Genomic DNA, 12,071 nt, shown 5'->3' with positions numbered 1-12,071 from the left:
CATATTTTTTTAGTAATCGAGTAGCTAACTTGAAGGACAGACATTTTGCTGTTATATTTCAAGGCCTCACAAAACAGATGTTAAAGATCAGATCATAAAGCGAGTAATAAAGTCACAGAGAGATAGTTTTCCTCTCTGCAGTTGCACTGTTTATGGACACGGTAAACTACAATTCCATGAGGATATTGACTTTAAAGAAATGCTGAAATATTGTTGCCACTATCCGTACCAGCCTGAGATTTATAGTCACTGGATCCTGCTGCTAATTTAAATCGGTCAATGCTAAAGATGTTCCAACCAGGTCATTTTAAAACTACTGGCTTAAACTTAATGCCTGGAAATAAAATAATGTTGTGAAATACAATAGGTTCTACTTAGGACAGATTTGATATGCATTGTAAACCATGACAGGTGGATAGGTTCCTTACCTGGGGAACAAATTCACCCATTCACCCATTGGAAGCGTGCTGCAGCACCTGTTTTCACCCTCTGTCTGAAACCAGAGCCCAGTCTTCTCTTATTGATTAGCTTTTTATAAATCAACCACTCAGAGATGTTGCCAATAGTAGTGCAAGCCAGTAGAAGCACGAGTGTAACATAGTGATGTCAATATGTTACAGAACTAAACAAAGTAGTCCAATGGAGGCGGGGGGGCGGCGTGCAGGAGAGAAACTCCCTCTGGAGGGAACTTTGCATTTACATGCAACAAAACCTAAATAACACACTACAAGAAAGAGCAAACCCCAAAAAGCATAATAGGGCCCCTTTAAGTTGTTGACCTATGACTGTGTTTGCCCTTCCAGAAATCTCAGATAAGATCTACAACCTGTTCAATGGTTACACCAGTGGGAAGGAGCAGCAGACGGCCTACAACACTCTAATGGACCTGGGGGCCCCCACACTCCACCGCGTGCTCTACCACTACAACCAGCGCTACGAGAGCTTTGGGGAATTCACCTGGAGGTGTGAGGATGAGCTGGGACCCAGGTACAGACCGCTTTTATCCGAGATCAAATGCAAATCTTAGCTTTTAAAGCAAGGCAAACGATGTTTCCTTTTAGAATTTGGAAATGGATTGAGGGTCTGATAAGCAGACCTTTTGCTTTGATACTGCAAGATACACAAGGAAGGAACAAATGTTGGAGTCGGTTGTATTTCAGAAGTGCCCTCAAACATGCATTGCTTCTAGTAAATTGATCGTTCACTTCAAAGGCGATGTATTAAAAGGACCCAACAACATAAAAGTCTGACCCAGAACAGCACTTCAGCTCTGCCCTGAGATTTTTACTGAAAACCAAAAGAACTGTTTTAACGATGTGTTGCCTGTGATTAGCCTCTGAAATTACAGAGATGTGTGTGTATGTGAAGCCCTTCTTCGTAAAACCCAATGACTCTAAACGAAACCTAGAAAACATAGCCGCATTTTCTTCACACGTTTTTCTAACAAAACTCCATACAAACCTGTCCTTCAGCGGCCTACCCAGACTAGTGTCCATGGGATCAGCCCATTGAAATGTTGTCTGCGTCCGACTCTTGTTTTTATTCTCCGAGGTAGGCAGATGTTCTGCTCCCAGCTTCCAAAGCGCTGTCTTTGATTGTAAGCGGTTGTTTGTGTGAATTACAGTTACAGGGAGAAATTAATTCAATGTGACTGGGAAGCCGAGTGAGCTTAACCTGTGACATCATCGAGGCCATTTAGTAACGCACAACCAGGGAGAGCCCGCCGTTTCCCCCCCAAAAACTACGGATAAGTACCCGTAATGTAAAACTGTGGCTTAATGTTTTATAAACAGAGCCATGTGTCCAATGTAAATTATACTTAGAAACGGCAGTCTATGGGACGTGCTGTCACTCTGGCAGGTGAAACTGATTAACTAAGCTTCCCCAAATCCTCTCTGGTTCCCTCTTTGTCTGTGGGTTCCCCCCGCCCTAAATTAAAGGTTGTTTTTAATCGGGATCACGCTGGAAAGAGTTGATGTAATCAGGGGCGCCGCCAGGGATTTTGGGCCCCATGAAAATATATCACATTGGGCCCCACCACCAGGCACAGGCAACTTTGTTTATAAATTACCTCGAGGGCCGTACCAAATGGTCTAGCGGTCCGTATATGGCCCAGGGGCCGGAGGTTCCCCACCCCTGCTTTAATATAATAACATTAGTATTAATATCATAACCAAAATGTCGGTGATTAACATTTTGTTTACCTAATACAGACTGATCACTCAATGCTTCAAACTGTCCATCATCCTAAATAGACTAAAAGCAGTTTTTTGTTTTATATAGATCATTGGCTATGTGGGAAAATACTGTGTTTGAAATGTATAATTTAAATTAGATGTTAGCTTTTTGTTATATATATTGTATTCCAGTCTCCCTTCAGATATGTTAAGTGGCATGTCATTCAACACAATGCTGCTCACCTCCTTCAGTTGGGAAAAAAGCTGGTTCAGGTTCAGCCTTATGGGGGACAGGGCTGCTGAGCCTAAAGATGGATCTGTTGGTCCTGGCACCAGGGGGAGGGACAACTGATTTAGTATGAATATGCGCTAAAAATGTGTCTGTATTTATTAAAGGTAGGTAGGTAAGAATGGAGAAACAAGCTCGAGTGCGCTAGAATTTGAAAGTACACAACCGAAAAAAATCTGTCCCTTCCTTCAGAGTTCCTTACAGAGCCCCTCCTCCAACACACACGAACGTGCACATGACCAATGAGGGCACGAGATCAGTTTGTGCACAGATGGAAGGCTGACAGGCAGGTAGACCATCCAGTTATTTTAGCCGGGCCGGCTCAGATGATTGGTTGTGCTTTTTACAACGCCACAGATGAAATTGTTGTATGTATTTATTGTCAAAGCATTTCATATATTCATTGCTATCGGGATGTTAAGAGCATTCCATGGAATATAACAAAAAGTGTTTCTGAAGTAAATTACCTACCATACCTTTAAATGTCAGCTAAAAGAGCAGTGAAATGAAAGACCTCTGAATTTTCTGTAAAGATATTAACAGTACTTAATGTCAGCTTAGTAAACCAAAAAACATTAGCTAACAGACTAATTTCCACCACTCATGGACCACACCCACCTTTTCTTGTGAAAAACTGGATGACATGCCTACTGTCGCCCTTTAGTCCCTCTCTCTTTTCTCTATCTCCTTTCTCTTCTTTTCTTACAGCCTGACTTTGTTGGTCGTTGAAACATAGTACAACACACTTACGTAGGATAAGTACTAGCATCCCTCCTCACATGCTTTCACTCTCTGCAAGTGCCGGTGCCGCACAGCGTTTGGAGCATGGATGTATAGGTTTGGAGGCAGGACCAAACCATTACATGTAAATAGAAGGGGTGTACAGAGGCTTTGGGTAATTAACTTTTGGAAGAAAATAAGTTAAATGAATCGTAAGTTTAGTGAGTAATTTATCAATATAACGTTCTATTAATTATTGAGGATTGATGAAAGGTTACTTACATTTATTTTCTTAATGTTCTAAACATTTTGGGGCCCCTGTCAGTCACGGGCCCTTAGAATCGTCCTGACTTTTCACCCCCTTAGAGAAGCCCCTCACTGCAGTGCGCAGTACCTCAAGATGGGCGGGAGCTCAACATGGGTGGAGCCTCAATGCCCCTCCTTCTCAACCTTTGAGGGACGTGACGGGACCATGGATGTATAATAAGAACTGGATACAGCGTGGGAGGCGGGGCCTCATTCATTCCTATGAGAGTTGCTCAATGGCGCATGATGACAAAATGGCCCAACTTTTGAGAGAGCACAACGTCACAGATTACCCGGCATGCCTGCGAAGTACCCGCATGCACTCATAGAGCATGCGCAACTTTCACCACGCCGCCCAAAAGGCTCGTTCACATTAAGCACGTGAATTTGCGTACACGTAACAGCACCGCGCGTTCATGACAGCATGGTATGGATTTATATTAACGAGGCGGCAGTTAGCAGCTAGTGGCTAGCTAGTAAATTATGCTAAATTACACATCAATCGTTATGTACTTTTATATTACGCTGACATCAGGATCTAGTGATATCCAAGCAACAGAGCTTCATTTAGCATGATACTTGTGTGGGTTGTACATGAAACCACTTGGTAATATATAAAAATGTATATGTTGAAGCCTGTTATGATCAATTGTGAGTTAAAACTTTATCTAAAAAGTAAAGCTGATGATGGATTACTGTGGTGGAGTTAAAATAACAATAGCCTATTTCTTTTTGAAATGTGATGGAGTAAAAGGATAGTAACTGTGATTATTCATGTTAAGTAGCCCACAAGTAACTAAAACAATTGCAAGTGCAATAAGAAGCTACAGGAACGTTAATCTACGTCGGTAATATCAACTTTATTTAATACAACATTTACGGTACAAGATTTACATCATACAGCCCTTGTAGTATAATATTTTACAAATGATGAATTTCAGCAAACATGTGCAATATATCCATTATTACAGCTCCGTGGGCTGGCAGTAAGGCGATATGGTCCGTTGTTATTGTGCATCCATGGGTAAAGAGAAACTCATGTAGTGCTGAACACGTAACTTGAACGTGCCGGGCGGCGCGGTCCCGTGGGTTAGATGCGCGTTCATAATGCCGAGGGAAATATCTCTCAGAATAACGTTATTAGCACATTTTTACAACTTGAGGAACGAATGTTTTTAATAAGGGCTATACAAACGTTCATACTGGGTAGTTTATTTAGTTTAAAAAAAATTATCCAACGAGTTACAGACCACTCTTTCCCCATGTAAGTCAATGGGAACAAGTGTTTCCGGGCCCAGCAACCTAAAGGAAGTGTAGTACCGCCGTTTGACCAGCACGAATATTCTCATCAGACTCCGGCGCACTTCCTGGGGGCTTGGACCATGGATGTATAATAAGAACTGGATACAGCGTGGGAGGCGGGGCCTCATTAATTCCTATGAGAGTTGCTCATTAGCGCATGATGATAAAATGGCCCAACTTTTGAGAGAGTGAAACGTCACAGATTACCCGGCATGCCTGAGAAGTACCCGTATGTGCGCTCATAGCGCATGCGCAACTTTAACCAACATGCTCGTTCACATCAAGCACGTCAATTTGCGTACACGTAACAGCACCGTGCGTTCATGACAGCATATTAACGAGGCGGCAGTTAGCAGCTAGCGGCTAGCTAGTAATTATGCTAATGTACACATCAATCGTTATGTACTTATATTACGCTGTAACAGGATCTAGTGATATCCAACAGAGCTTCATTTAGCATGAAATAATGATTGCACTGTATATATATATATATATATATATATATATACACACAGTGCAATAAGCTTCTTAGTGCAATAATAAGCTACAGGGACGTTAATCTAACATCGCAAATATTAACTTTATTTAATACAACATGTACGGTACAAGATTTACATCATACAGCCCATATAGTATAATATTTTACAAATGATGAATTACAGCAAAAATTGCAATATATCCATTATTACAGCTCCGTGGGATGGCAGTAAGGCGATATGGGTCCGTTGTTATTGTGCATCCATGGGTAAAGAGAAACTCATGTAGTGCTGAACACGTAACATGAACGTGCCGGGCGGCGCGGTCCCGTGGGTTATATGCGCGTTCATAATGCCGAGGGAAATAACTCTCAGAATAACGTTATTAGCACATTTTTACAACTTGAGGAACGCATGTTTTTAATAAGGGCTATACAAGTGTTCATACTGGGTTGTTCATTTAGTTTAAAAAAAATTATCCAACGAGTTACAGACCACTCTTTCCCCATGTAAGTCAATGGGAAAAAGTGTTTCCGGGCCCAGCAACCTAAAGAAAGTGTAGTACCGCCGTTTGGCCACAACGAATATTCTCATCAGGCGCACTTCCTGGGGGCTTGGCTTGGACGGGACGACTCTATCGCAAGCCCCCAGGAAGTGCGCCGGAGTCTGATGAGAATATTCGTGCTGGTCAAACGGCGGTACTACACTTTACTTTTATAGATAAAGTTTTAACTCACAATTGATCATAACAGGCTTCAACATATAAATTTTTATATATTACCAAGTGGTTTTATGTACAACCCACACAAGTATCATGCTAAATGAAGCTCTGTTGCTTGGATATCACTAGATCCTGATGTCAGCGTAATATAAAAGTACATAACGATTGATGTGTAATTTAGCATAATTTACTAGCTAGCCGCTAGCTGCTAACTGCCGCCTCGATAACATAAATCCAGTACTATGCTGTCATGAACGTGCGGTGCTGTTATGTGTACGCAAATTCACGTGCTTAATGTGAACGAGCCTTTTGGGCGGCGTGGTTAAAGTTGCGCATGCTCTATGAGTGCACATACGGGTACTTCTCAGGCATGCCGGGTAATCTGTGACGTTTCGCTCTCTCAAAAGTTGGGCCATTTTGTCATCATGCGCCATTGAGCAACTCTCATAGGAATGAATGAGGCCCCGCCTCCCACGCTGTATCCAGTTCTTATTATACAATCCATGGTCTATCGTTATTCCAACCCAGTTTAGATCCCACTTCCGCATTACGCAAGCATCGACGCGGGGTTACGTCACAGCATCAACCTGGCATTACATCCCTATGGTTACATCACTGCCTCACGCGGCACACCTGCAAAATCTGAATCTGCGGCACACCCGCAATCTGAATCTGCGGCCCACCCGCAAAATCGTGTGTGTGTGTGTGTGTATATGAATAAATGTATATATAAAATAGTATCATTAAATAATGCTGTCAGATAAATGAAGTACACAGTAATAGTCAAGGTTATATTCAATATTCTGCACTTACACCAGCTGATAAGATGTTTAAAACGTCTTTTGTTTGTCCTGAAAACGACATTTGAGAATACACACAGGCTATTTATAGATGATAAAACACCAGTAATACAATCTCAGGACTCTTCGATATGGCTTTGATTACAGGATCGTTTACTTTCAGTCAACAAATCCTTTGGAAAGACAAAAAACAACTATTCAATATCCTGCTCATCCTGCTTTACCGCGACCGCTATAACTGCCGAAGAAGAAGTCTATGACGCTATCGCGTAGAGCTACGTTCTTGCGTAATGCGGAAGTGGGCGTGGTTAAATCTACCATAGATATATATATATAAACACTAGATGACTCACCCGCGTGTTTATATATATCTATGGTTAGTATAGTTATTAGTATTTCTCAAGTAGTGCAAAAATAATATTAAAACTTAATATTAAAACTTTCCTAAAGTTTTCAGGACTTTGCTTATACAGCAATCCTACTATTTTGAAGCAACACAAATGTAGTTTGTAGTTATAATTAATAGTTATTAAATGTAGTTAGTTTCTGCATCACTAGGACATGCATGTCCTAGTAGCGACAGCGCACATTTGACAGCAAATAAGTGAGACTTAAAATCAACACATTTAAACCGCAGCAAAAACAAATAGTTAATTTATTTAGGGATTACTTACCTCCATTTTACTCGCTATGATTAACAGAACAGAACTGCTACCCCGGAAACAGGATGCAACGTGTCATCTGTGAAGCTCGTCACGTGCCTCAAAGGTTGAGAACATGGATGTATAATAAGAACGGTTGAGAAAGAGGGGCCGTCAGTCACGGGCCTCAAAGGTTGTGAAGGAGGGGCCGTCAGTCACGTGCCTCAAAGGTTGAGAAGGAGGGGCCGTCAGTCACGTGCCTCAAAGGTTGTGAAGGAGGGGCCGTCAGTCACGTGCCTCAAAGGTTGTGAAGGAGGGGCCGTCAGTCACGTGCCTCAAAGGTTGAGAAGGAGGGGCCGTCAGTCACGGGCCTCAAAGGTTGTGAAGGAGGGGCCGTCAGTCACGTGCCTCAAAGGTTGAGAAGGAGGGGCCGTCAGTCACGTGCCTCAAAGGTTGTGAAGGAGGGGCCGTCAGTCACGTGCCTCAAAGGTTGTGAAGGAGGGGCCGTCAGTCACGTGCCTCAAAGGTTGAGAAGGAGGGGCCGTCAGTCACGTGCCTCAAAGGTTGAGAAGGAGGGGCCGTCAGTCACGTGCCTCAAAGGTTGTGAAGGAGGGGCCGTCAGTCACGGGCCTCAAAGGTTGTGAAGGAGGGGCCGTCAGTCACGGGCCTCAAAGGTTGTGAAGGAGGGGCCGTCAGTCACGGGCCTCAAAGGTTGTGAAGGAGGGGCCGTCAGTCACTGGCCTCAAAGGTTGAGAAGGAGGGGCCGTCAGTCACGGGCCTCAAAGGTTGTGAAGGAGGGGCCGTCAGTCACGGGCCTCAAAGGTTGTGAAGGAGGGGCCGTCAGTCACGGGCCTCAAAGGTTGTGAAGGAGGGGCCGTCAGTCACGTGCCTCAAAGGTTGAGAAGGAGGGGCCGTCAGTCACGGGCCTCAAAGGTTGAGAAGGAGGGGCCGTCAGTCACGTGCCTCAAAGGTTGTGAAGGAGGGGCCGTCACGCCGTCAGTCACGGGCCTCAAAGGTTGAGAAGGAGGGGCCGTCAGTCACGGGCCTCAAAGGTTGAGAAGGAGGGGCCGTCAGTCACGGGCCTCAAAGGTTGTGAAGGAGGGGCCGTCAGTCACGGGCCTCAAAGGTTGTGAAGGAGGGGCCGTCAGTCACGGGCCTCAAAGGTTGAGAAGGAGGGGCCGTCAGTCACGGGCCTCAAAGGTTGTGAAGGAGGGGCCGTCAGTCACGGGCCTCAAAGGTTGTGAAGGAGGGGCCGTCAGTCACGGGCCTCAAAGGTTGTGAAGGAGGGGCCGTCAGTCACGTGCCTCAAAGGTTGTGAAGGAGGGGCCGTCACGCCGTCAGTCACGGGCCTCAAAGGTTGAGAAGGAGGGGCCGTCCCCGTCAGTCACGGGCCTCAAAGGTTGAGAAGGAGGGGCCGTCAGTCACGGTCCTCAAAGGTTGAGAAGGAGGGGCCGTCAGTCACGGGCCTCAAAGGTTGTGAAGGAGGGGCCGTCAGTCACGGGCCTCAAAGGTTGAGAAGGAGGGGCCGTCAGTCACGGGCCTCAAAGGTTGTGAAGGAGGGGCCGTCAGTCACGGGCCTCAAAGGTTGAGAAGGAGGGGCCGTCAGTCACGGGCCTCAAAGGTTGAGAAGGAGGGGCCGTCAGTCACGGGCCTCAAAGGTTGTGAAGGAGGGGCCGTCAGTCACGGGCCTCAAAGGTTGAGAAGGAGGGGCCGTCAGTCACGGGCCTCAAAGGTTGAGAAGGAGGGGCCGTCAGTCACGGGCCTCAAAGGTTGTGAAGGAGGGGCCGTCACGCCGTCAGTCACGGGCCTCAAAGGTTGAGAAGGAGGGGCCGTCAGTCACGGGCCTCAAAGGTTGTGAAGGAGGGGCCGTCAGTCACGTGCCTCAAAGGTTGTGAAGGAGGGGCCGTCAGTCACGGGCCTCAAAGGTTGAGAAGGAGGGGCCGTCAGTCACGTGCCTCAAAGGTTGTGAAGGAGGGGCCGTCAGTCACGGGCCTCAAAGGTTGTGAAGGAGGGGCCGTCAGTCACGGGCCTCAAAGGTTGAGAAGGAGGGGCCGTCAGTCACGGGCCTCAAAGGTTGAGAAGGAGGGGCCGTCAGTCACGTGCCTCAAAGGTTGAGAAAGAGGGGCCGTCAGTCACGGGCCTCAAAGTTTGTGAAGGAGGGGCCGTCAGTCACGGGCCTCAAAGGTTGTGAAGGAGGGGCCGTCAGTCACGGGCCTCAAAGGTTGAGAAGGAGGGGCCGTCAGTCACGTGCCTCAAAGGTTGTGAAGGAGGGGCCGTCAGTCACGGGCCTCAAAGGTTGTGAAGGAGGGGCCGTCAGTCACGGGCCTCAAAGGTTGTGAAGGAGGGGCCGTCAGTCACGGGCCTCAAAGGTTGAGAAGGAGGGGCCGTCAGTCACGTGCCTCAAAGGTTGAGAAAGAGGGGCCGTCAGTCACGGGCCTCAAAGGTTGTGAAGGAGGGGCCGTCAGTCACGGGCCTCAAAGGTTGTGAAGGAGGGGCCGTCAGTCACGGGCCTCAAAGGTTGAGAAAGAGGGGCCGTCAGTCACGTGCCTCAAAGGTTGAGAAGAGGGGCCGTCAGTCACGGGCCTCAAAGTTTGTGAAGGAGGGGCCGTCAGTCACGGGCCTCAAAGGTTGTGAAGGAGGGGCCGTCACGCCGTCAGTCACGGGCCTCAAAGGTTGAGAAGGAGGGGCCGTCAGTCACGGGCCTCAAAGGTTGTGAAGGAGGGGCCGTCAGTCACGTGCCTCAAAGGTTGTGAAGGAGGGGCCGTCAGTCACGGGCCTCAAAGGTTGAGAAGGAGGGGCCGTCAGTCACGTGCCTCAAAGGTTGAGAAGGAGGGGCCGTCAGTCACGGGCCTCAAAGGTTGTGAAGGAGGGGCCGTCAGTCACGGGCCTCAAAGGTTGAGAAGGAGGGGCCGTCAGTCACGGGCCTCAAAGGTTGAGAAGGAGGGGCCGTCAGTCACGGGCCTCAAAGGTTGTGAAGGAGGGGCCGTCACGCCGTCAGTCACGGGCCTCAAAGGTTGAGAAGGAGGGGCCGTCAGTCACGGGCCTCAAAGGTTGTGAAGGAGGGGCCGTCAGTCACGGGCCTCAAAGGTTGTGAAGGAGGGGCCGTCAGTCACGGGCCTCAAAGGTTGAGAAGGAGGGGCCGTCAGTCACGGGCCTCAAAGGTTGTGAAGGAGGGGCCGTCAGTCACGGGCCTCAAAGGTTGTGAAGGAGGGGCCGTCAGTCACGTGCCTCAAAGGTTGAGAAAGAGGGGCCGTCAGTCACGTGCCTCAAAGGTTGAGAAAGAGGGGCCGTCAGTCACGGGCCTCAAAGTTTGTGAAGGAGGGGCCGTCAGTCACGGGCCTCAAAGGTTGTGAAGGAGGGGCCGTCACGCCGTCAGTCACGGGCCTCAAAGGTTGTGAAGGAGGGGCCGTCAGTCACGGGCCTCAAAGGTTGAGAAGGAGGGGCCGTCAGTCACGTGCCTCAAAGGTTGTGAAGGAGGGGCCGTCAGTCACGGGCCTCAAAGGTTGTGAAGGAGGGGCCGTCAGTCACGGGCCTCAAAGGTTGTGAAGGAGGGGCCGTCAGTCACGGGCCTCAAAGGTTGTGAAGGAGGGGCCGTCAGTCACGTGCCTCAAAGGTTGAGAAAGAGGGGCCGTCAGTCACGTGCCTCAAAGGTTGAGAAAGAGGGGCCGTCAGTCACGTGCCTCAAAGGTTGAGAAAGAGGGGCCGTCAGTCACGGGCCTCAAAGGTTGTGAAGGAGGGGCCGTCACGCCGTCAGTCACGGGCCTCAAAGGTTGAGAAGGAGGGGCCGTCAGTCACGGGCCTCAAAGGTTGAGAAGGAGGGGCCGTCACGCCGTCAGTCACGGGCCTCAAAGGTTGAGAAGGAGGGGCCGTCAGTCACGGGCCTCAAAGGTTGAGAAAGAGGGGCCGTCAGTCACGGGCCTCAAAGTTTGTGAAGGAGGGGCCGTCAGTCACGTGCCTCAAAGGTTGAGAAGGAGGGGCCGTCAGTCACGGGCCTCAAAGGTTGAGAAGGAGGGGCCGTCACGCCGTCAGTCACGGGCCTCAAAGGTTGAGAAGGAGGGGCCGTCAGTCACGGGCCTCAAAGGTTGTGAAGGAGGGGCCGTCAGTCACGTGCCTCAAAGGTTGTGAAGGAGGGGCCGTCAGTCACGGGCCTCAAAGGTTGAGAAGGAGGGGCCGTCAGTCACGTGCCTCAAAGGTTGTGAAGGAGGGGCCGTCAGTCACGGGCCTCAAAGGTTGAGAAGGAGGGGCCGTCAGTCACGTGCCTCAAAGGTTGTGAAGGAGGGGCCGTCAGTCACGGGCCTCAAAGGTTGAGAAGGAGGGGCGTTGAGGCTCCGCCCATGTTGAGCTCCCGCCCATCTTGAGGTACTGCGCACTGCAGTGAGGGGTACTACCCCCCTTACGGCGACCCTGGATGTAATTGAGGGACTTGCTTCTGAAGTGTTCCATTAAAATACACTTGGATTAACAGCCCCCCAATTTAGATAAAGGGAGGGGTGATTAATGTTAATAAAAGGTACCTCAGAGCTGGGAAAGCAGGAGAGAAGTGCATTCAAGGTGAGGCCTGGCAACCGGGGGAAAGGAAGTATAAACTTGTTTTGTTTCGCCAAGTTCACCAAATGAGCATTAGACTTTCCTATGTCTC

At 48.5% G+C, this 12,071-nt stretch overlaps 1 protein-coding gene across 10 annotated transcripts in view; it reads left to right on the top strand.

The window, feature by feature from the left end:
• The window catches only part of astn1 (astrotactin 1), a 493,901-nt gene that overhangs the window by 470,274 nt on the left and 11,556 nt on the right, over positions 1 to 12,071 (top strand). For all 10 annotated transcript variants that reach the window (XM_034105004.2, XM_034105002.2, XM_034104998.2 and 7 more), the window contains one exon: positions 804 to 987. In XM_034105004.2, coding sequence (XP_033960895.1) covers positions 804 to 987 — 184 coding nt within the window. The remainder of the gene's footprint in view (positions 1 to 803; positions 988 to 12,071) is intronic.

This window comes from Pseudochaenichthys georgianus, chromosome 17 (genome assembly GCF_902827115.2).
Source record: "Pseudochaenichthys georgianus chromosome 17, fPseGeo1.2, whole genome shotgun sequence".
Lineage (NCBI taxonomy): Eukaryota > Metazoa > Chordata > Actinopteri > Perciformes > Channichthyidae > Pseudochaenichthys > Pseudochaenichthys georgianus.
This window is presented reverse-complemented; position numbering and strand designations above follow the sequence as displayed.